The sequence below is a fragment of the Pyrus communis genome, chromosome 3, assembly GCF_963583255.1.
Source record: "Pyrus communis chromosome 3, drPyrComm1.1, whole genome shotgun sequence".
NCBI lineage: Eukaryota > Viridiplantae > Streptophyta > Magnoliopsida > Rosales > Rosaceae > Pyrus > Pyrus communis.
Window position 1 is genome coordinate 6,828,572 of NC_084805.1, and position 25,438 is coordinate 6,854,009.

General features: G+C 37.1%; 3 protein-coding genes and 1 non-coding gene across 4 annotated transcripts; all 4 read left to right on the plus strand.

The window, feature by feature from the left end:
- The first annotated feature begins 2,327 nt into the window (after positions 1-2,327).
- LOC137728080 (cyclase-associated protein 1-like) lies at positions 2,328-7,172 on the plus strand. The gene is made up of 10 exons (XM_068466967.1): positions 2,328-2,772; positions 3,401-3,569; positions 3,662-3,726; positions 3,918-4,233; positions 4,302-4,449; positions 4,546-4,655; positions 4,832-4,887; positions 4,963-5,019; positions 5,305-5,448; positions 6,716-7,172. Exons 1-10 carry the CDS (start codon positions 2,497-2,499, stop codon positions 6,803-6,805), a joined length of 1,431 nt encoding a protein of 476 aa, XP_068323068.1. The 5' UTR covers positions 2,328-2,496; the 3' UTR covers positions 6,806-7,172.
- Positions 7,173-11,567: 4,395 nt separating this feature from the next.
- LOC137729037 (glucan endo-1,3-beta-glucosidase 7-like) lies at positions 11,568-15,672 on the plus strand. Its single transcript, XM_068467858.1, has 5 exons — positions 11,568-11,731; positions 11,935-12,599; positions 14,290-14,613; positions 14,830-15,112; positions 15,410-15,672. The coding sequence occupies exons 1-5, from the start codon at positions 11,662-11,664 to the stop codon at positions 15,445-15,447; spliced, it is 1,380 nt and encodes a 459-aa protein (XP_068323959.1). The 5' UTR covers positions 11,568-11,661; the 3' UTR covers positions 15,448-15,672.
- A 1,911-nt stretch (positions 15,673-17,583) lies between these two features.
- On the plus strand, positions 17,584-17,655 carry TRNAE-UUC (transfer RNA glutamic acid (anticodon UUC)). Its single transcript has one exon. It is a non-coding gene; the product is annotated as a tRNA-Glu (tRNA).
- A 2,200-nt stretch (positions 17,656-19,855) lies between these two features.
- On the plus strand, positions 19,856-25,085 carry LOC137729038 (guanine nucleotide-binding protein subunit beta-like). The gene is made up of 6 exons (XM_068467859.1): positions 19,856-20,220; positions 20,334-20,428; positions 21,510-21,937; positions 22,523-22,880; positions 23,853-23,966; positions 24,523-25,085. The coding sequence occupies exons 1-6, from the start codon at positions 20,115-20,117 to the stop codon at positions 24,556-24,558; spliced, it is 1,137 nt and encodes a 378-aa protein (XP_068323960.1). The 5' UTR covers positions 19,856-20,114; the 3' UTR covers positions 24,559-25,085.
- The last annotated feature ends 353 nt before the right edge of the window (positions 25,086-25,438 follow it).

Genomic DNA, 25,438 nt, shown 5'->3' on the forward strand with positions numbered 1-25,438 from the left:
TGGGTAAGTTCTCAATCCTATTCTTATGGTTTCTAACATATAAATCATGTTGGAAACCTTTGTATTGATGCAAACATGATGTCGGTGCATTTTTTTAATTTTCTGGCGAACTTGGGCCATCACTTTCAGGCCATTTGCCTTTTCCCTCCATGGCTCCTTCCATCCTTAACGTTAGCATGGAGTCATACAGGCCGGTCCCAAGGTTTGTCAAGGCTGGTGCCAGGCAATCCCGTGGGCTGGAGAGACTTCCCTAAGTGCCGGGCCATTTTTTGGTTGTGTGCCGGCCTATCCCACCCCCGGTGGAAGTGCTCTCATATGGTGGTGTGCTTCAATATCTAAGTATCGATCTTTGTGGGCTTTAGAAACTTTTCAATACGGAAACTTTATTTGCCATATTTTGGTTATCTTTTAATTTCTCCCTTTTTATGTAACAAATTTTCATTAGCCCCAAATAAACCTCAAATCCCTAATCCAAACTACAGATCCAACCCTCTATCTTTTGTCATCAATTTGCCCACTTTCGATTGAGGAGTCCAATTGTGCTTATGTGTCGCTGCACATCTTAAGGGGGAATCGTTGCTCATTCAGGTGAAGGCGTGCAAAACCAAGACCTTGATTTTGGAGCTAAGCTCTGCGCCGCCTCCTTCGATGGTTTTGAATTCATGTCCTACTTTGTTGATGTTGAACTATGTTCTTGCTGGTCCCAGACGATGAATATAGTTGTGATTTGGCTGCTTCTTTCGGTTTGGATGTTAATTAGTGATAAATTTCAATTTTGCTTGAGGAATTTGGATGGTGTATGTTGGTGGTTTAGCTTTGTTTATTATTTAGGCTATTGAAGGTCCTTGTATGGCATGATGTAGTGATGAACAAGTGTTACTTTATGGTGCAGAATTGGTGGTGTGATTTGTCGGTTACTTCTGGTTCCCAGGTAGCTGTGGCGGGTCATCTAGCACCTAGGCTTTTCTTACTAGCCAACTTTGGCTTTAGGTCGAGGACTAATCTTCTTGGGCTTCATGTACTATTTTGTCATGCTTTGTTTGCATAAGTGGCGTCTTCTTTCTGTATGTCGATTCCTTCTAAGGCTATGTACGATGTAATTCATCTATCTGGACTTCATTTTAATGATTATTACGCACCCTTGACCTCAAAAAAAAAAAAAAAAAAAAAACTTGTACCGAAATCAAAAGTAGAAGAAAGAAAACCTTCTCTTTCCTAAAAACTTTTTCCAATTTTGTTTTCTAGTCAAAGCATTGTCATTTGAACAAAAACTATTGAGTTGCTGAAGAAAAATTTAGAGAGTGAAAGTAGGAGAGGGACGGCAAGAGATAGAGAAAAGAGAGAGCTTAGCGTTTCTATTCACTCATGCTCCTTGTTAGCTTTATATCTTTGTTTACACTAGTTAGGTGGGCTTTACTTGTCTCACAAGTAATGCAAGTCATAAAGGGATTAGATATCCTTTATTCCTATTGAAATCTATTTTTATATTTACATAATCACATTCTTAAACAATATTAACTACAACACGCCCCCTTGAGTGTGTAAAGCTTAAAAATTAGTCGCATCGGGTATTCTCGGATGATTGTTGAAGTCTTCGATTGGCATATACAATTACACACACGAATCTAGATTAAGATTGCATTAAGGAAACATAAACTCAAAAACTATTGATAAAGGTTAAACCTAAAGCGGGACAAACCAAAGTCTCAGATAAAAAGCTGAGAAGTGCAAGGTCTAAGTTTGAGGAAATCAAACGACGCTCAACGTTACCAACCTAGGTTAGGTGCCCAACTAAATCTTCTCAGGTTAGCAAAACTCAGTGGGATAAATACTCCTCAACTAAGGGAACTAAAGTATATTAAGCTTAACTTGGTATCTACTAGATATTCCCCCTAAGTTCGACAAAACTCCTTAATTAGGCTGCAATCAGTATAAATCGGACGAGTTAGGCATTCTAGTTCCTCGAGCAAGTATCTGAAAACTGGATCTCTGTAATGACTAGGTGAAGAGACCGACGAGATTGTCTTAGGAATAGAAATTTCTTGATAAAGAATCTATAAAGAATCCCACTTTAAATTTTGTATTGAAATTGATGATGGGATGAGAATGTCGAGTGCCTACCGAGTCTTTCTAACTCGCTTTGCAATCGAATTCTCTCCCTAACAATGTTAACAACAACAAAAAGTAATTAGAGGTGATCCACAACAACGCACGAACAAACGGCCATGATTCGCTCCACTTCCGCCACGTGTCCCCACGTCTCACTTGAACTTGAAGGCTTGAAGCCCCAAAGAATCGGGAAGGTTGGATTAACACCCGCCAAATCAAAATTCCCCCTTCACCCTTCACCCTTCACCCTTCAGCGTCAGAAAATAAGAAAAATCCCAAAAAATTCCGAAAATAAAGAAAAAAGCGCCAAATAATCGCATCTAATCTAACCGTAGAGAGAGAAAGACAGGGAGTGTGGAAGAGAGAGTGCGGTTGAGGTTTGTGGCTATGGAGGAGAAGCTGATACTGAGGCTGGAATCGGCTGTGTCGCGCTTAGAGGAGCTGTCGCTGTCCGGTGGTGGACGGTCGGCGACAGCCCGGGGTTTCGAGGATGCGCCGCTGGATCCGTCGATTGTGGCTTATGAGGATCTGATTGGGCAGTACCTGGGTAGGGTTTCGGCCGCAGCTGAGAAGATTGGGGGGCAGGTGCTGGACATCACCAAGGTTCTCCAGCAAGCTTTTTCTACTCAGAAGGACCTGCTTATCCAGGTTAAGCAAACTCAGGTCAGTCTCGCTTGTGATGCCCTTGTGTTTTTGGGATTTTCTTTTTCGTTTTTTATTGTTTGGTTTCATTGGGTGTTGAAAGTTTCGGATTTATAAATGTAAAATGAGATGAGGTTAAGAAACAGTGTATTTGATGCTAGATGTTGTTAATCGGGTCGTAAATGTGATTGATTTTGTAAAGGACATTGAATGAGATGTGCTGTCTTGTTGGGTTTGGATCCGATGTTTATGTACTTTTTTCAATATCAAATAAGAATAATTAAAAGTTACAAGCTTTTGAAAGATGGAATCAACATTTGGTTGCCTTACCATAGCAAATTAACAATGAAATGTTAGCGGAAAATCACGAAAAGATCAACCGGTAAAGGAATCTGTAAGGGTATATCGCACTCGTGCTTTCCTTTTCTCTTTCTCAAAATACTTTTGCACAATGAAATTTTCTGTTCAGAATTTAGTGTTGCTATCTTTTGGGGGTAGTTTGAAGGATTGATGATGCTATTCTGTAGATATTTTTAGTGTTGATAGTAGCAGGAGTGAGAGAGTTTACTTAGTTTAACCGCACCATATCTTGTAAGTTTGCTGGTGAAATGAAATAATTATGTTAATTGGATTGTTCTGTGTTTTGCAGAAACCTGACAATGCAGGGTTAGCTGAGTTTCTGAAACCACTGAACGAGGCCATCACAAAGGCAAATTCTTTGACCGAAGGGCGGCGATCTGATTTTTTTAATCACTTGAAGACTGCTGCTGACAGTCTCTCAGCTTTGGTATGGATTGCATATACAGGGAAGGAATGTGGTAAGGAAAATAAATCGGTGCTATATTGCATTACTAACAGATGAAAATTCATTTATGTTTCCAATGCCTTATTGTGCTTTGTCTCTTTCAAGGTATGAGCATGCCTATTGCACATGTCGAAGAAAGTTGGCAGATGGCTGAATTCTACTGCAACAAGGTACTATGCACGTCTGTAAGAATCGGGTAATATATATAAAAGGAACTGCATGTCCTGGAATCACATGTTCTAATTGCACACAGGTCCTTTTTCTTGCAGTACTTATCAATTATCTCCAATTGTGTAATGATTGCATCAAAGTAAAGTTTTACAGTGAATGGGTGTTGACTCAGTAATTCATGATTATACAGATTCTTGTGGAGTATAAAACCAAAGACCCAAATCATTTAGAGTGGGCCAAAGCTCTCAAGGAACTGTATTTGCCTGGTTTAAGAGATTATGTTAAGAGTTTCTATCCGTTGGGTCCAGTTTGGAGTTCAACCGGAAAAGCTGTAACTGCTGCTTCTTCAAAACCAAAAGCTCCTGCACCAGGTGCCCCTGCTCCTCCACCTCCTCCATCAGCATCACTCTTTAGCTCCGAAACTTCACAGGCTTCATCATCTCGCCCCAAAGAAGGGATGGCAGCTGTTTTCCAAGAGATTAATTCTGGAAAGCCAGTGACTTCAGGTAATTTTTATTCTTGTCATTCAATTGTACATGTTGGACAGTGCTGATTTGGTTTTTGTGTCCCCTAGGTCTGAGAAAGGTGACAGCTGATATGAAGACAAAGAATCGTGCTGACAGAAGTGGCGTTGTTGGTACCCATGAGAAGGAAAGTCGTACGAGTTCACCTGCTGTTGCTAAAGTAGGACCACCAAAGTTTGAGCTCCAAATGGGTCGCAAGTGAGTACATATGATCATTCTACTATGTTTAAAACTTCATGTGAGGGAGTAAAAGCAGTAAGTGATTTTGTTTTTTGTCATGTTATGCCCTGGCAGGTGGGTTGTTGAGAATCAGATTGTGAAGAAAGATTTGGTTATTAGTGAATGTGATTCAAAACAGTCTGTATATATTTTTGGGTGCAAAGATTCTGTTCTTCAAATTCAAGGTACTTTAACAGTAAGAAAAACTTTATTTTCAATTGTATAAACATATTAAACGTTAAATTGCCTTTCCTTACAAACTTTTATGTCATATGTAAATAGGTAGCTGTCAGGTTTAAGAAAGTAGTAGGGTCATTGTACGAAAATCATGTGAACTTACAATTATTTGCACAATGTGCAGGGAAAGTAAACAACATTACCATTGACAAATGTGCTAACATGGGAGTCCTGTTTACGGTTAGTGTAAGATTAGTAATGAAGCAATTCATATTGATGTGTCTGTGCTAATTGTGTGTTCTCTTGTGAACAAAGGATGTTGTGGCTGCTTGTGAGATCGTAAATTGCAACCGTGTTGAGGTGCAATGCCAGGTTAGAATTCATCTCATGAAACTTTCAGCGATTTTAAGACATGAAGGTGGATGTTTCCAGGGTTGCCAATCATAATTCTATGCGGTAGCTTCATTTATAATGCTATATAAAACCACTGTATGATCTTAGCTATAAAGCCTATATGCAATTTGACTCTAGGACATGAAAATTGAATTTTGGCAACATTTATCATCCCAAATATCACCATTCAGTGGCTTCTTATATGGTGATATATAAAATCATCTTGTGATCTTTGTTATATTCATTCATCGTATGCTATTCCAGGGCTCCGCTCCTACAGTTTCAGTGGACAACACAACTGGCTGTCAATTTTATTTGAGCAAAGATGCTCTGGGGGCATCTATAACAACTGCTAAGTCCAGTGAGGTCAATATATTGGTACCCAGTTCTGGAGCTGATGGTGATTGGGTATGCTCCATGTTTGTCTTTTATTTTATATTTATTTGATTCTTTTCAAGACTTGCTTGATTGTTCTTCCCTGCAACTTCCAAGTTATCTTGGAATGCAAGCTAGGTGTTTAGATGGTTCTATGATAAATAATTGGCCTACGACACAGTAAACTTGTTAGGTCTGGGGAGCATATCCACATGTTATTTGTAGAGATGGTTCAAATTTTACGTTTACTAAATGCATTGCTGAAGTAGCTTGTTAATCCATTACTGACTATATTACCCAGGTTGTACACGATTCTGCTTGAAATTAATTTTTGTTTTTCTTCTAAACGAATACGATATTGAGATTTTTTTCCGGGGCGCGATTGGTTTCTAAGATCGTTTCCGGCTCTAGGCTTTTTACTAGTTGGTCCCGGTAAAGCCCCCAGACCACAGATTTTTCTGAAACAAGGCCCTCTGTAACGTGACATAAAGACTCCTTATTTTTTATGAAATTTCATAAAACAAAATTAAAACTAAACGAAAATATGATAAATTAATCGAAATTTACTGAAGTATTGTATTACAAAGAATAATTAGAGGAATTGTATCAATATCCGGACCTTATTGTATATAAATAATACACGATTCTGCTTGAAATGTAAGCTACCTTTTTATATTCAATGTAAAAAGCGGAGTATGCAACAGTTGGACAGTTGTCCTTTAGTTGCCTGAAAGCTTTTTTCATCGCTTATGTAGAATGTAGATGCTCAATATTTGAAGTACTAGTGTTTTTCAAATCCTGTTTAAATATTTCCAGCCACTTCGCCAGTAACTTAGATGGGAACATGGGATTTAGGGTTAGTTGGTTCACGTAATTAATGCTAGGAATACTATGTTCTTTTAGTTGGATGATGATATTGGTTTGCAATGCCTTGTTGTATGAGCAATGGCAGGCTTGTACAGAAGAGCCTTAAGACGCAAGCCTATCTGTTGGTACCCTATGATATTTAGGTTTAGGTTTTGTAGGTTAGTATTTGTTGCCTATGATATTTTAACTTACCAGTACACCAAAAGCTTTTGGGTACATACTCTCGTTATCTCTTATCTTGCTCCCATGAAGCTGATACTTCCTTTCACTCCATTAAATCTATTTTTTCACTTTCTACTCTCTTTATTTGGAGTATGATATAATAAGGGGTTGCAACCGATGCATGTACTTTCTGACTGTTAGGATCCTTCCTAAATTCATGCATTACTAAACGTTACGTGATTTCTTGAGTTTATCACTTTTTATCTTGCAGGCGGAGCATGCTTTGCCGGAACAGTTTATTCATATGTTTAAGGACGGTCGCTTTGAAACTACTCCAGTCTCTCACTCAGCCGGAGGGTAATTTGGACTCTTTTTATACCAATTATCTCGTACTTGAAGAAGAAAATACTAGGATGGATTGAGGATTGGCTTTTTTATTATTCTTCTTTCTACTTTCTCCTTTGTTCAATTGCTTTCATTTTATAAGGGTGACACATTCCCAGCCTTGTGGGTTATGCTCTTATCAATCTCACCGGTGGTTTGTCGGATTATCAAACCAGGTGATTGATTTACATGTCTCATGGAAAATGAGATTCTTTTGCATGATTGTTTTTGGAAGATTGTTTCTAGATGAGTGTTGTAGCGATGTTTTTTCGCAATTGCGAGTGAGCTGGAATTAGCACTTTTGCTCTTGTAATACATTATCTCAATCTTTTTGTTCTTGATCATATATTTGTAGTCACTTTCTACATTATTTTGAGATGTGTTTGGCTGTACTTTCTAAATAGTTACGTTTCTTTAAGCTTAAATTGCACTAGTTGTCCTATGGATGACAATTCTAACCGTTAAACCCAATAACTGTAGATAACCGTCCGAATGGATTAAATTTGGATATGAAAATTCGGGTTTGGTATGGATATGGGGAAAAACCGTGAACTTTATTTGGTTATGGTTTTGGATATCGTTATAGGGGTTTTCAATCCATATCCGTCTCCGAATCCGACCCAAATATATATATAATATAATTTTATTCAATTTATCGAACTCTCCCTATACTAATTCATTATGCATGCATCAAACCCTATACTATCTTTATTATGCACCAAACATCATGCATGGGGCATACCAACAACCTCATCAATTCAATACTCTTATTGTTATACTCAACTAAATTAATTCATTGAATCATTTTATATATCAATTATCAAATATTACAAGTTTATCAGATTCATTTCTCTTCAAGAGCCTCACTGTCAAGAAATTGGTGCATGTTATCATGAACAACTTCAAATATATTGTTAGTTTTTTGTAATTGGATGTTACTATTTAATGACGGAATTAGTATCTACTAAAATTTATAATGCGTCAATTGGATAAATATAATTTTTTTTTTTTGTTTTTTGACGAAGATGGATATAACCGATAGCCGATTGAAAATCCGTTACCCGGTGGATATGGTTATGGATAATCCCCGATGGTTAATTTGTGATTATGAATATGGTTAATTTTCATGGTTATGAGGATGAATATAGCATTTCCATCTCCAAACCGAACCGTTGCCATCTCTCCTTGTAATAAACTAGGATTTTAACTTTCATCTCTACAGTTTTGTCCTTTCAGTTTCGTTCTGATTTCACTTTCGTCCAATTCATTAGGTAAGTTCACGTTTCCCATTTGTGGACATATTCACATTTGAAAAATCTAAGCTGGATGAAATTTTTATTCATCTAACAGACTAGAGATTGCATAAAGTCCTCAAGTTTTTACGTGGCCTTGTCCATAACCATCCATTAGTGCAGACGTATTACAGCTACCAACTCACTGCAGTGCACTTCAAAGTCCTTCACCAAGTCTTCCATCAAGTCTTCCTTGAGCAAAGCTCAAAGTCCTTCACCAAGTCTTCCTTGAGCAAAGCTCAAAGTCCTTCACCAAGTCTTCCACCAAGTCTTCCTTGAGCAAAGCTCAAAGTCCTTCACCAAGTCTTCCTTGAGCAAAGCAAACCCCACAAGTTTGGGAGGTCCACTCGTTACACGTTACATCCAAGTTTGGGAGGTCCCCTCGTTACACGTTACATCCTTCCATTTCATCATATAACACACACAAACCTGAAACTCACTCTGTGTGTGTATCTGTCGGTTATACTCATCTAGGTTTGGTTCGTAGTATCTTAACACAGATAAACGTATTTTCATATGTCCATAAGTTTTTTTTTTTTTATAGTGTATTCCAAAAAGCAGTTAGAAGAACAACCATCATTCTATCCATCGCCACCACTGGACATCAATGAGTTGGAAATGATTTAAATATACACTTTGAATTCTTTATTAAAAATCTACAAGTGCTTTAGTGTTTCTTGAAGAAGCATTTGGCAAATTCTTCTCCTAAAACCACTTGTATAAAGTACAGTTCTTCTACAAATTTCTATCAAACGCAATCATCATTTTTGGTTGCAGAAAACGCATTTAACCATTTTAAAAACAATCTCAAACATGTCCCTTTAGAGCACTTCCACCGAAGGCACATTAGGCCGGCACCCAGTTCAAGCAATATGGGGTCGTCATACTTTCGGTTACATTTTTATGAAATACTTCAATTTTAATATCTAATATCCTAGTGGACAAAGTATTGAGTTTCTACTTATGTGTTCCGGGTTCGAAACTCCCCTCACGCCTAAATTATCGCAATTCCAACAAAAATGTTTATGAACACAAGTCATGTAATTCAAATAGGGTTATATAAATGATAATATGTTTGCTGTTGTCCTGAATTTAAACACAAGAACTTTGCGGGTCTGCTAGTGCTAGTGCTAGTTTACCCCTCGGGGAAGTTTCTTTTTTCAGAAAGTTCCTTTGCATATTCGCGGCAAGTGTGAAAGAATGACTTTCTCGGCGACCAAAAAGTCCCTTTGCACTTGGAATTCCATGTTTCCACCGTCAGAGTAGGTGGGTTGATGACGATGAGATTCTCCAAAGGCAAGACCGACGAACACCCAGCCAAATCTGAAAGTCTAAACGCAACCGCGTGCGAAAACTCTAGTAATCTAAGGGCTGGTTGGTATTGTTGTGCTTTGAAAAAAAACTACTTCTGCTGTTCTGTGAGAATAAGCAGCTGTGAAATAAAGCAGCAGAGTGTTTGGTAAACTTTTTTGTAAAAGTGCTTTTGAAAAAAAAAAAGCAGTATTATAGTGTTTGGTAAACTTTTATGTAAAACAAATGTGAAAAAAAGCCGGTTTTTCAAAGCTGGGTTTTGCAGCTTCTTGTTTTTGGCTTTTTTTCACCCAAAACTGTGAAAAAAAGCTGAAGCTGAATGTTTACCAAACACAAAAACAGCTCTCAGCTTTTTTTGATACCAGTTTTTTTCAAAATCACTTCAGTACCAAACCAGACCTAATCCAACTACTTTCCAACATTTACTTTTTTAGAAACTTTTTTACAACGATCACTTAAAATGAAATTGTTATAAAAAAAACTCCGATAGTTAATTTTATAGAATCACTACTATTATTCCCAATTACCTAAATACAAGTATTGTCAATGAGCACAACACTAGTTTACCCACTCCTTAAACAAAAAAATTGCCAAACTCAAATCTAGAGATGGTCACCATATCTTGCCACATCAACAAACTAACAGAAAATCTAACAAAACTAGATGGCATGGATCAAGTTAATATTTTAGGTCAATTTTAAGGACGAAATTGATTGATTTTCAAAGTAAGTCCAGTGATGAGTTAGGTTAATTTTAGAGATTATTTGTGATAAAAACTCAAAATAAAGTAAAAACCTCATGTACTTACGGTTGAGAATGAATCTCACATTGATAGGAGGAATGATCTTGCATGGGCTTATAAGTAAGTTGGGTTAATGCCCATATTACCAATTGGTTTTATAGTGGAATCCCAACTTTCTTCTCTTACCCCGATGTCCTATCTCTCATTAGAAACGACTTCACCCAAGTACACCTTTATCTAGTTCAAGGGTTTGCTAAAATTGTTTCATTGAGTGAAGGTTTTAGCTTACACAATTTGACCTTATTCGATAAAAAAATTTAGTCAAGGTGGAAGTTGAGAGTTCCAGCCCTGTCAATCCCAAGAGAATATAATACTAATACCTAGTTTGGAATTGTTATGCTTTTTTCAAAATTGCTTCTGGTGTGCTATGATAATAAATAATTGTGAAAAAAGGTAAGTGTTTGATATACTATAGTAATAAAAGTGTTTTTAGCTAAAAAAAAAAAAAGTGTTAGAGATGGGGGTAGCATTGTCGATATGAAAGTTGCATTAATTGGTATTTGTTCACCCGCCTCCAATAGAACCCCAAAAAAAAAAAAAAAAAAAAAAAAGCTAAGGAGGAGTGCACAACGATTTTTTGGGAACGATAATAACAAACTCCCATGTTTTTATTCCAATGAGAATTTAAGGTTTTAACATTGAATCTAAATACAAGAATTTGGTTAAACATTTAGGCAGACCAAATATTTTAAACTAAATTTGCAAATTAAATACTATGGTTGTCAATAATTGGATTATTAATTAAATGTCAATTAACGTGCTTATTTCTTATTACTAACATATCATTTAACTTACAAATTTAAATTTAAATTTTAATGTTCCTAGCATTATCTTTATTCAGATATCAGCTATCAAAGTCGATTTCTTCTTGGAGTTAATAGTCATTAACCTTTTTTAGCCATTAAATTGAAGAAATAAACTTAGAAAGACAAGTTTAAAATTAAATAGAAAAGGCCAACAGAGAATGGTAGTGAGTTAAAACGAATTGCGAAAAGAGAAATATTAAGGAGATTTTTTAAAAAATAGGACTGTCCAAAGGTTATCCGTTACCTTATGTTTTTTACATAATATTTTATAATATTAGAATGAAAATTAACATTAACTATAAAGTATCAAAAAAATTTTATTTTAAGAGTATTTCCTTAACATTTCTGATGTGAAAAAACATTTGTTACTAAAAATTAACACGCTTTAACAAATATTTGGCATGCGTCAACGAGAAGACCGAGAGACAGGTGGGGTCCCATCGCACGTGAGCACTTGAGTGCAGCGTCAGCTTGCTTACTTTCTTACCGTTACCTCATCTGGTTTGTTTTGGGGTCTGAAGTCCGGTCCTTATATATTCCTCCGTCGTCTTCCACACTCTGCACAAAAGCAGCACACCGCTTCTCACCATTATCCATTCTGTCGACAGACCTGTCATCGTCCATGGCGTCGTCGCTTTCGCACTTCCCCATCCTCCTTGTCTTCCTCTTATTCACCGCTTTCCTTTCTGCAGGTACGTAATTACTTCTACTTTCCCGGAAAATAAAGGAAAAAGTGTCACTTTCCCGAGAAAATTATAAAAATTTGTTAAAGTTTTGCGTAATGAATTGATGAGAGCACAGTTATTAGCCGCTCGAATTCCACCTAACTTTCCCTTACTTACCTCATCTCGTAAGTAGGGAAAAACCCCACTGAAACGATTTGCTTTGATTGCAGACTCACAGTCCTTCATCGGCGTCAACTACGGCCAGGTCGCTGACAACCTCCCGCCGCCCTCCGATACGGCTAAACTCCTCCAGTCCACCGCCATCAAGCGCGTCCGTCTCTATGGCGCCGATCCGGCCATCATCAAGGCCCTCGCCGGCTCCGGCATCGCTATCGCCATTGGCACCTCGAACGGCGACCTCCCGGCCCTTGCCTCCGATCCCAACGCGGCGGCGCAGTGGGTGAATTCCAACGTCCTCCCCTTCTACCCCGCCAGTAAAATCGACCTCATCAATGTCGGCAACGAGGTCCTCCTATCCAACGACCAGGGACTCATCTCCCAGCTCCTTCCCGCCATGCGAAATGTCCAATCTGCCCTCTCCGCCGCCTCTCTCGGCGGAAAGGTCCGGGTCTCCACGGTGCACTCCATGGCCGTTTTGACCCAGTCCGACCCCCCATCTTCCGGTCTGTTCAACCCGGGATTCCAGGACGTTCTCAAGGGACTTCTCGCCTTCCAGAGGGACAATGGATCACCGTTTGCGGTCAACCCGTACCCATTTTTTGCTTACCAGAGCGACCCGAGGCCCGAAACGCTGGCGTTTTGCTTATTCCAACCCAACGCGGGACGAGTCGACTCGGGGAGCGGAGTCAAGTACATGAACATGTTCGATGCTCAGGTGAGCGTGTTTTACACGTTAGTGGGCCGGATTTGGGCTTTTTATTAAATGGATCTAGGCCCAGTTGAAAAATTGACCTGTGGGTCAACCGTCAACGGACTACAATTTGCGTCATATATTCACACGTTAGTCTTTAAATCATTAGTCCACGACATTGACGTAAGAGTTTAGAACTAATGGTTTTTTTTGGTAATTGGCGTTTGCCTTGCGGTTTGTTTGAGAAGCACTCATGCACATAAGCACTTTTGTTAGAAGCTAAAATCAATAGAAGGGTTTCATGTAGGTGCTTCTATGGAAAGCACGGATAAAGTTTTAAAAGTACTTTTATTATTTAGATGAGATTTTTTGTTATCTAAAAGACGTCGGTTGTTGTAGCCATTTCTAAATGCACTTCCAACCAAACACTTGGCAAATATGCACCCTTGCATGTGTTTAGAGTCAAGAGTAGATTAGAGAAAATTAGACAACGTGGGGTGTGAGGATTAGTTGAAAAAGAAGATGAAAGAAAATGTAGAATAAAGCAATTAATATAATATTACTATATCTTTAACTTTTAGCGATTTTACTTGAACATCTACGAGATTTCTAATTATAAACATAAAATTTAAATTTGACAGTTTATGTTGCACTTTGACTTTTTTTTTTAATTTTCCATCCAATATGTCAAATTAAATTATTATTTTATTACATTAAGCTATTATAATAAATGTTTTAAAACAATAAAATGCATTTTATAATCAATTCAAAAAAAAAAAAAAATGAAGTTGCAGTCAATTTTGGTAGCAGGGATGTGGGCTGTCAATCCATGTCATATCACATCAGATTTGGCTTTTTGATTTAAATACATTGTTGTTGCCTTTTTTTTTTATATTAATGCTGATTTGGATATTTTAACATCTCATTTGGAAATGCTCTTAGATTAATAAAAAGCATGGATAATAAGGTTTAGGTGTAGGAAATGAGGGTTTTTCGAAACCCCAATTTCAACGGTCATTTAATTAGCGTCATCCATGTTACACTTGTATTATTGTCCTTTGCTTTATCAAGGAAATGATGGGATCTTTGAAGTTACCTTCTATATGCAATTGATGCATGGTGACAATGTGACAGGCTGGCTAGTTGGCCCATCACAATAATTTTAGATGAGGCCATGATTTCTATTGGCTTTGGATTTAGTACAACGTATTTGAAAAAAAACCTAGACAAATTTTGTTGTTTCATAGAACCAAAATTTAATTTGGGACCACCATATAAAAGTATAAACCTCCTATTTCTTACTATAGGAGAAAATGTTAGTGAAACTTTAGTAGCAATGGGTTTTTCTCCCCGTAGATCCTTGAGATAGCATTCGAATCTTTTGCGGTCGGATGATCCTGTAAGACCTCAATCTTTTACCATTGTATCGCAATATCATAGGTCCTACCCATGTGAAAGATTTGGAAAGAAAATTGGAAAATGAAATTGAGTTTTGAACTATTTTCCTTTTGTTATCGTTAATCGAACGGAGTTTTTTTCTCTGTAGCTTAGTAAATGCATAACTTGTTTGAACTATGCGCATTGTTTTCTTTTCTTGCAATGATAATTTTAATGACAAGCTAACTAATTAAAGAGTTCCAATGGTTTAACCCTTATGCTTTTGAAGTCATTGATTGATGCAATAATATAAATGACGAAGTTTTACCATCTCTAGGTTGATGCTGTGCGGTCAGCCTTGAATGCAGTTGGATTCAAGGACATTGACATTTTGATCGCTGAGACTGGATGGCCATACCATGGAGATAGCAACGAAGTTGGAACTAGTGTGGAGAATGCAAAGGCGTATAATGGCAATTTGATTGCACACCTTAGATCCATGGTTGGGACTCCGTTGATGCCTGGAAAATCTGTGGAGACTTATATCTTCGCACTCTATGATGAGGATTTGAAACCTGGTCCAGCCTCTGAGCGATCCTTTGGTCTGTTCAAGCCTGATCTAACTGCGACATATGAAGTTGGTCTCACAAAGAGTAGCCAGGTGACATATTTAAAACCTTCTAGCAAAATGTTCTCTTACCGCATCACTTTTATGTGTTATATTGTTGACTGCAAATCTAGATAATTCGTTATGTGGACCGTTCAATACGTATGAGAACATAACATGTCCTGTATTTGGCCGGACCTTATAATGCCTAATATTCTATGCTTTATAATACGCATGATTAGTTATAACCCTTGGATTTCTATCCTTCAGACTCCATCAACACCAACGGTGTCTCCTTCACCCAAGCCTACTTCAGCACAATGGTGTGTGCCCAAATCCGGCGTTTCTGATGCTCAATTGCAGGCAAATCTTGACTATGCTTGCGGCCATGGTATTGATTGCAGCGCAATCCAACCAGGAGGCGCCTGTTTCGACCCAAACACTGTTGCATCGCACGCTGCCTATGCCATGAATCTGTATTATCATACTGTTGGCACAGTTCCTCTGAATTGCGATTTCTCACAAACAGCGATGCTCACATCCTCAAATCCGAGTAAGTTTTCTTTAACATGAGCACATATCGAAATGGCCCATGTTTTCCATGATGAGGACACACTCAACATAAAAGGGTGATTTACTTTTTGGGATAATAATTCATTAAGTGACCGATTAGAAACGTAAAAGTGTATAATCTTTTGACTTTTGTGGTGATAACCATTCTCTTTATAATCCAACACCTTTTGTAATGATTGCACTGCTAACTGTGGCATTTTTCTTTTCACGCTGTGAAAAAATGTCTACTTGATTTGTTTCGGAACTCTTGCTAATTAAGTCTGTGAATTGATTGCAGGTTATAATGCTTGCAGTTACACCGGTGGAAGTACATGACTACCTGTGGAAGCAGGGAAAGTTAATATTATATCGAATAACGGATTTGTTAAGGTTAGAAATCAATTGGATACAAGGAATAAGGTGTTGGTGTGCTTTTTTGTTGTTTTTAATTTATATATGTAGCCGTTTTGATTGTAAAGGTTCCTAGTTTTATTTGGGATATATATTAAGTGTAAGAACTCTACCATAAGTGGGAATGCGAATGAACTAGTTCTTTCTCCAGATATTTGTTCCTAAACCTTGGTAAGAAGGTTTTGTTTTCTTGTATGTATTTGGTACAAAAGTGGAAATTTTGTGGGGTTTGTACCACTGTTCGACTCTCGGTATTCTCCTCTCTAGGCCTTATTTCGAATGCAAATTTGCGAGAATTTTCGAGTATTGATTGGATTGAGTGAGAGCTTTGTTCATGTTGAAGACTGCATCCGACTTTCGCAAACAATGTGGCTAGTGAAATCTTTGCGGGCGCCTTATTGAACTAGAAGTTGCCCAGTGGTAATGTTTTTCGGCCGCGTTGCTTACCTCTAACCGATAATTATTTAGCGGTATTTAAACTTTACTTTGTTGGAGGAGATCATGAGTTGAATTCCATAGAGAACAATCTTTTTCCTTGCTGAACAAGAAAGAAGCACACGACATGCAAATGAAACTTCAATTCCAGATCCCAGAGTTATACTGCCATTGTTTATGCGCTTGAGTGAATGTCAACTGTTTTTTAACATCTTTAAGCGACTGTCAGCTGCCACAACTCCAAAATATTACCCTCCTATTCAACCAAAATGATTGTGTGGTTATGCGCGCGCTCTCCCTCTCTCCAATCATTTTTAACGAGAGTGGGCAACATTTTTGTTATTGTTCAATTGATGGGCACCTGGCATTGTCAGCAGCAATGATAGCCCAAGTAGCAATAGGAACTAGATTCCAACCTTTGATCGATGGACATATCATATTTGCTTTTGCATTGTGAAGCAATTGCTACTTTGCCAAGAAACATGGGATGAGGGAAGTGGAGTATATATTTTTTTAATGCCTTACATAAAAATATATTTCGTTGAAAACTATTTTTAAAATAATTGAAAATGTTTTTATTAAAAATGTTTTTAAAGTTGATTCGTAGTAAAAATTCAAGTGATATTGGAAAAATAATCAAGTGTTTTTTTGCAAGAAACACATATTTAGTGTTTTTTTTTATTTAAAAAAAAAACACATATCTTATGGCTATTCTAAAATCTATTTTACCAAAAGCACCTTAAATCATTTTAAAAGCAATTTCAAATGAACCATACAAGTGTTTCTTTGAAAGCGCTAGTATAACTCAGAAACACTAAAACTTGTTTTTGCTAAACGTAGTAATAAAATGATGTTAGTTATCAAAATGTACTTTTAACCATTACATAAGCAATGACAAACATGCTACAAGCAATTACTAACTAACTAGGAAGAAAATTATAAAGTTCTCTTGTTGACCTCACCATCCTTCAACCAAAAGGTAGAAATGAAAATCGTACATAGACAATTAATTCAATTACACTTTGTTTATGTTTGGTGTCTAGGATTGGATTAGATTGAATAACTCATTAAATTCAAGCTAAATTGAAGGATGAAATTATGGAGTCTGACTTCCAAAAGAAGTTAGTCATGAAAGAAACTTATATTCACATTCTACCATTTTTTTTAATGATAAATGATATGCTAATATACCCTAAATTTAACTAAACTAGGGGAACGATGGATAGTTTGAACTCAAAAGGAGTAGGTTGAAGAGGAAGATTCAAACCAACAGTTGCAAAATTTCTAATTGTCACGCTAAACATTTCTTAACTTGACAGGTTAACAATGCCTATGATTGATTTTTTATTTTATTTTCTATCTTATAAATGATATCATTATTGGGGTAAAATCCTCAATTGTTAGAAAATCTGCACCAAGATGTATAAGTACTATTATTTTCAGTTACTGCGGTAAACCGCCATTGCACCTATGGTTGAAAATTGGTTCATCTATATATACTTATTAACTCTGGGCAACGTAATTGATCTAGTTCATCGATGGATTTAGTGAAAAAAAAACCCAGGTTATGAACTGCTTTGTGAACATATATTTAATAAAAATATTGCAAGACCAATGAACAAGTAATCCATTGTCGTCCAGCGGTTAGGATATCTGGCTTTCACCCAGGAGACCCGGGTTCGATTCCCGGCAATGGAACTTTTTGTCATTTTATTTAATTTTACACTTTCACTTATATGCTGCTATATTTTATTAGAAAAACTAATGAAAAGAGTTTGAAAACTTTAGGTTTTAATGATAAGAACAAAATAAATGGTAAAGTGAATAGTACCATGATTGATTTTTTAGTATAAAAATGTGGTTTTTCGTTAAAGTAAACAGTACCGTGGGCTTTTCGTTAAAACTCCCTATTTTATTTTCTTTGGGAAAAGACGTATATGATCTGTGGTCTATTTGGGATGATTTTTATGGTTATTTTTCCTTTTATACAAGTGATACTGAAGGCTTTAAATGCAAAAATAAATATTCTAAACAAGTATTGTGCTGTCATATGAATGAATTGATGCATATTGACATTCAAATCCAAACCCATACAGCTATTCAAGTCCCAAACCCATGCTGCTGCCACCACTCGGGCCCCTTCTCCCCACTTCCCAACCACCACAACAACAACCCCACTCTCTGATTTTTTGAACAAAAAATATTATCTCTAGTAAGTGAGAAGTCGAGCAATAATGTGGTTCAAATTCACTTTTGATGAAAATCGAATCTAAGAGCTTTCACTTATAAGTGAAAAATACGACTAGATCAAAATATTAAGTGATATCTCTTCTTACTTCTTATACCAATTTTATTTCACTTTTTTTTACGAGGTAAAACACCTCATTTGCTCATATATTTAGTCAAAAAAATATAACAGATTTAATGGCAAGACCAATAGTGCAAGAACTAAAAACGAATTAAATGACAAACATGTAACTCGCGAAGGAATTCGGGACCGTTGCTTCAAATTATCCTATTGTTTACATCAAATGAGAGATTTGTCAGTGTGTTGGGCACCCAGTACAACCAATGTCGTAATATAAGAAAATAATTTTTTTTTTCAACGGCCCATCCATCTACAGATGACTCTTCATTGCAGTAGTGAAAAATAATCATACATATGCACTATGGTGCGAGTTTCATATTCACTAGTTCTCATCTTCCTAACAAATAATAATTTAACTTACTAAGACTATCATTTATAAAAAAAACAAATTGTTCATCCACTTGTATTATATTTAATTAGTTTATTTCCATTCCAATTGCCTAGTTTTCATATCCATTTATGTATTTTGTGACAATATCAATTTCACATATTTTGAGCTCAAAAAATGAGCTAATTAAAAAAGGAATAGGATCCTATTTGTGGAGATCCAAATGATCAATTAATCATGTCCGTTCATCGTACATCGTGTGATTAAAAATTATTTTTTTTTAAAATTAAATATAAATAGGATCTAACGAAAATTGACCGCACGATGCATGATGAACGGACACAATTGATTGATCATCCGGATCTCCACAAAGAGAATCCATTAAAAAAATAAAGTTTGAACCGGTCCCTCGCTCCTTGAGAAATCAACACATAAAAATATAAAATAGGGAGTTTTAACAAAACACTTCCGGTATTGTTCACTTTTAACGAAAATCCACATTTTTACCTTTCCCTGATACCACTCACTACACATTTATTTGTAATTTTTCATTAAAACTAAATTTTTTTTTGAATTTTTCATTAGTTTTCCTTATAAAATAATTAGAAACAAATTAATTGTGATGTGACGTTTGAAAAAATAATAACATGTTAATTTAAAAAGAATTTAACACAAGACATGACATTACTTGAACAATAAGCTTTAATAACAATAAATCTGTTCCATAAAATTGCTATACTAGATAATTTTAGGCTTAAAGATTTATGAATCGAACAGAATGACAATAAATAGATTCCGTACAAATTGCCATACTAAATGGACTTTGAGTTCAAAAATTTATATCTAAACGAAAAAAAAGAATAACAATAAATCTGTTTCATACAAATTGTTATATTTATATTCAAAGCGGAATGTGAATAACAATAAATCTACTTTATACAAGTTGCTATACTAGATGGACTTTGGGGTTCAAATCCCAAATTCGCATCTAAGCAAAAGTTGTAGCATTCACATGAATCGTGTGGCATGTGAGTTTATGACATATGACTCCACATGACACGGTGTTTCACATCCACAACATCTTCCGAAGAAAAATTGCCAAGTGGACTAACGCGGGACCCGGAGCCGCCAGTGGAAATTACACCTGTACCCTCACGACTCGCACGCAAAGCCCCATAACGTCTTCACAGGTCACACGGCTCTCTCCCTCTCTCTCTCTCTCTCTCTCTCTCCCAGCCAAAGTCCCAGAGACTCGTTCAGACACGAGACCAGAAGCCAACAACCGTCTTCCGCCTTTTCACCTTTCACACACGTACATTCAGAGCTTCCCTTCCTTCCTCGCGAGTTTTAGCTTCCCGTTGGATTTGCAGAAGCAGGAATGGAAACCCTAATTTCGCTCTGAACCGGAGGACTCTTTCGATTTCTGCTCCATGACCGAATCCTGAGCTCGAATTCCGAGCAATGTCAGTTGCGGAGCTTAAAGAGCGCCACGTGGCGGCGAGCGACACCGTCAACTCGCTCAGAGAGCGGTTGAAGCAGAAGCGCGCCTCCTTGCTCGACACTGATGGTATGGCGGTGGTGGGTTTACTGGTTTGTTAATTATTACTGAATATTATTCTACTGGATTGTAATTTTTGGGGGTTTTAGATCTAATTGGTTGTGCTGGTGGAATTTTTGCAGTGGCTGGGTATGCAAGGTCTCAGGGGAAGACTCCGCTCACATTTGGCCCCACCGATCTTGTGTGCTGCAGAACCTTGCAAGGTCATACAGGGAAGGTATGATTGCCCACATGTAATTCTGTGTGTTTTTGTGCCTGTGTGGTCTCTGGTATGTTTTGTTTTTAAAAGTGAGCATCTTTCGGTTCTTTCGAATGCACATTCATATGGGTTAGTGGAATTGTTGGGCATTGGTTGTTTGAAGCGTGCTGTTCAGATAACAAAGCTAGTTTCTTTTATGTTTTGGATATGTGAAATTGTAATTTTTGGGTTTGACTAGTCGGGACTCGGGAGAGTGTGAGTAATTTTTGAGAGTGAAATCATACCAAAGAAAAAGGGCACGAATCGTATCGCAGGTTAGGTATAAAAGATGTGAAAAGGCATCTACAAACTAGCCAAAAAAATGGGTAGGTTGATTAGGAATATGGACCAAGTTAAATGTCTAGAAGGCAGTAATTGGAGTTAAATGCATTCAAGACAATGGTCGAAAGTATTAATAGGTAGTGGCATTTCAGGCAGCAAGCCCAATCAATACTAGGAGATTGACCTGTAGTAATTGGAAGATTTTAAATTTGACATCATATAAAGGGTAGTCCTATTGACACCGTAAAAGAAGTACTATTTCTTAGCTGAACATTTGTATCCACCTACATAGTTCCAAAAAACAAAAAAAAAACTAAAACAATAATTTGTTTGAAAATAAGTCATGTCCGGGGGCTCTCGGCCTAGCCATGTCTTCTTTCATTTTCTTTTGAGACTGTGGGTATAGAATGGTAGAATTGTCCAGCTAAGAAACTTTCAGGTCTAAGAGAGCTACTACCCGCGATTAAATTGCTATAGAGTTTGTGGGAGGTGAGTAGCTAACAAAATGTTCAATGGAAAATTAGTGGAGAAAGAGCACAGTGGTTTTGAGGTTTATAAAAAAATAAATTGGATATGCAAAACTATGCAAAATTATATAGGAACTAAATTGATTCACATTTTGACATTATGGAGGAAAAGAAGTAATAGAACAAGATTTGTGTTACTCTTCACCCTTACAAATAATTACAAATCAGTTTATGTCTAGTTAAAGTATTTGTGATGCCAGTTTGAATATGAGAAGGTTCTATAAGATTTATGCTCACTGAGACTGCTGTAGGTGTATTCGTTAGATTGGACCTCTGAAAAGAATCGAATTGTCAGTGCATCTCAAGACGGTCGTTTGATAGTGTGGAATGCACTAACAAGCCAGAAGACTCATGCTATAAAATTACCTTGTGCATGGGTCATGACTTGTGCTTTCTCACCGACTGGTCAATCTGTTGCTTGTGGTGGCCTTGATAGTGCTTGCTCTATTTTCAACCTGAATTCTCTGTGCGACAAGGATGGGAATCTACCTGTATCAAGAACACTTAATGGGCATAAGGGTTATGTTTCCTCCTGTCAATACGTTCCAGATGAGGACATCCACCTGATTACTGGATCTGGAGATCATACATGTGTTTTGTGGGATATTACTACTGGACTCAGGACTTCAGTTTTTGGAGGTGAATTTCAGTCTGGACGACACACTGCAGATGTACTGAGGTATACTGGCTCGTTTTAAATGGCTGTATGTGTAACATTTATTGCATCTGGTTCTGGTGGTCGTGTTCAATAAGCACCTGCAAATTTTATTTTTTACCCTTACATATTGTGAAGCAGAAATAAAGAATTTTGTATTTTAGCTGAACAATAGTGATTAAACTTGATACTTTTGTAAACCATAGCTCATGAAAATTATCTGCTGAAATACTTTGATTTAGCTGTTCTCGGTTGGATACCGGCAGGAAGTCTGGTCCATATTCATGCCCATGAATTTACGATGTAGTGGAACTGTTTGCTCTAAAATACTGAATGCTGTTGGGAATTGTGTCTAGGTTTGCCATTCATTCCTAACTTTGACTGGAAAGTGATGTCTTTTTTTAGTTATCCCTATATATGGTTTTCTGTTCTGTATTTGAGTTTAAAAGAATCTTCCTTAATCCTTAATGTTGCCTCCTGTACCTTTACCGTTTGCTTTTACTTTTGCTTTTCCATCATGAGCACTGTATTTGTCACACAAACCTCAGTGTTTACGAAAGGATACTATTTCTCATGGAATTCTAAGTAAATTGTTTTGCATTCTTTCAGTGTATCCATCAATCAAAGCAACTCAAGATTGTTTGTCTCTGGTTCTTGTGATACAACTGCTCGATTGTGGGACACTCGTGTTGCAAGTCGAGCAGTGCGAACATTTCATGGTCATGAGGGGGATGTTAATGTGGTAAAGTTCTTTCCAGATGGAAATAGATTTGGAACTGGCTCAGATGATGGAACTTGCAGATTATTTGACATTAGAACTGGGCACCAACTCCAAGTATACCATCAGCCACACAGTGATAATGATGTGCCACCTGTGAAAACAATTGCATTCTCAATATCAGGAAGGCTTCTCTTCGCTGGATACACAAATGGGGATTGCTATGTATGGGATACTTTGTTGGCAAAGGTAAAGCCAATTTAGTTGGCCATATTCGACCAAATATGAATACGCTTTTGCATCTTCAATTGATCCCCCTTCTTGTATTTAATAAGTTATTCTGCTGATGCCGTACAATCATGTTGTCTTGTACTTTAGATTCTAGTTTTGGTCTATAAGCATTTGATTCAACATGTTTATTGGCAACATCTTGCATGGGTGGTACGTCACATTTACATACATTTGATTTATAAGTTATTTTTTCTATTCTCAAATATGACTTGTAAATATAAGCATTTTATGAATGTTTTGTTTTTAAGCTAAACACAGCAGAATGTCTTGTTCACAATGTAAAGTCATCCTACCCAACTGGTTCCATTTAGCAGGGTAACTTGAAATTCCGTAGCTGAGCTCTTATTTCTCCCTTGATTGTGTTTCTCATAGGTTCTAGCACTTGATATAAGTCTCACTTCCTTGGTTGAAAATACAGTTAAGGTTTTCATTTGTGATAGTTATTCTTAAAACAAGAAAATGCATCTTGGATTGTCAAGGTTTCTTGGTAAGGTCTATTACCATGTGCCCTGCCTATACCATGATCGATCATAATGTCAAAATAACATCTATAGCATTGCATGCAATTTGAGGAATAAAGTTTGTTTAGTAAACCTCCTTCAATACCTAGGGTGGGGGGAAGGAGGAGTAGCTGTTGGGTCCCACCTTGGGAGGTTATGGTTGTCCATGCTGCAACGTAGAAATGTCAATATTTTGTAAATAAAAATGTCAGAGTCATAAATTAATCCTGCCAAATGAGACGTTATGGTGCAAAATTTTCATGAATACAATTGTAACACTTTTAGAATGCCTAGTCATAAACGAGTCCTGTAAATCTTGCATTTTGATTTTGTTCCATCATTTTATTAATATTGGTTTGTGGCCATGGATTTTATGGCAACGCCTGTAAATGGATGAATTGACTCTAATTGCTCTCTCATTTTGTGACAGGTGGTTTTGAACTTGGGATCCCTCCAAACCTCACACGAGGCACAAATTAGCTGTTTGGGTTTGTCGGCTGATGGAAGTGCCTTGTGTACAGGAAGTTGGGATACAAATTTAAAGGTTATTTCCTTAGCCCTGTATCTGTTATTCCACTGCATGCAACATGCATGGGAAACATCATTTTTTCTATTATTCCTTGATTTATCTTCTTAATGCGTTTCTTTCTGCAATCATGAATGCAAATAAAAGTAGAGGAAAAAGAATATAAAATAAGGCAGTGTAATTTGATGTTTATGTTACAAGTTAGTACCCTTTTTATGCTCATATCACCAATTCAAGACATGTCAATAGCCAATTAGACTGTGAGTGCAGTTTTTTAACACATGGCAAGCATTTATTGGACGGTGGCACCACTAGGACAGGACTAAATCTTGGTTGCACGAGAGAATCTCTCCTTCCTATGACACTTCAACATGCAAAAGCATTCTTGCGTGCATAATCTACCACCGGAGTAAATTATCTTTGTTCTAGTTATCCTATATCTCTTAGTCTGATATTCATGGAGATATGCTGGTTTTCTTCTTTAAGTTCTCAATCAGTCTACTATGCATCATTCATTAGAAAAAGTGCCATATTGCTTATTATGAAATATGACTTTGCTTCGTGTTTATTGCAGATATGGGCTTTCGGAGGGCATAGGAAAATAATTTGATCCAACCGGGAAGCAGATACCTCCATCTTCTGTGTCCTTAATTTCTGCTTTTCTCAGACCCACGGTTCAGGTTCTCAATGCCTCGCATAGTATGTCCTCTGTAGCTTTCTGTATTGTTGATGAAGATACTGGGTTTGAGAAACTAAAAGATCCTCTAATGTGTTGCTGCTTGTTGTAACCCCATATGGAAAAACAGTCGATTTTAACATTGGGAGAAAAAAGAGAGATACATTTCACGAAAACTCCGGCTTGAGAAACCATCCCATCTGCTCACTGCCTGAATACATTTCCTCTGTAGCTACCGTCTCCCACACGTCCATGTACCTTCCATTAGAATGTTGTAAATGACTTATCTCTCTGTTTTTTCTTACTCTCCTTGCCCCTTGTGTTTTTCTATTTGCTTGCTCTTGTTTTTGGGTATTTGTTGTTTTGAAAATTAATAGAGGGAGAAAGGAAATGGAAGTAAAGAACCGTTGCGTGTTTACTTACAAGGAATGAATTTGCAAAGAAGTATTTGTTGTTTTAAATCTTTTCCTGCACCAGTCATCGGCATCGCCAATAGCTATGTTCCTTTGCAAATACACTTATGCAGCTAGACGCGGCAGAAGGCTGTAGCTATATGTTCCTTAGCTTGTAGTTGTTAGAGTCAATGATTGAGTAGAGTGGCTGTCGAGGATGGGTTGGGGTGGAGTGGTTTTTTGGTTGTTTTGAGTTTTTTCTTTTTGGATTAGTTTTATTTTTCTTATAATTATAATTAAACCTTTTATTGTTAGGTTGGAGAGATATGTGGTTGGACGTGTGTTGAAATATAAGAAGGCTAGTACTTATTGGGTGTGTTTGTTTCTCTTCATTAGACCTCACTGGACTAGACTGGACTAAC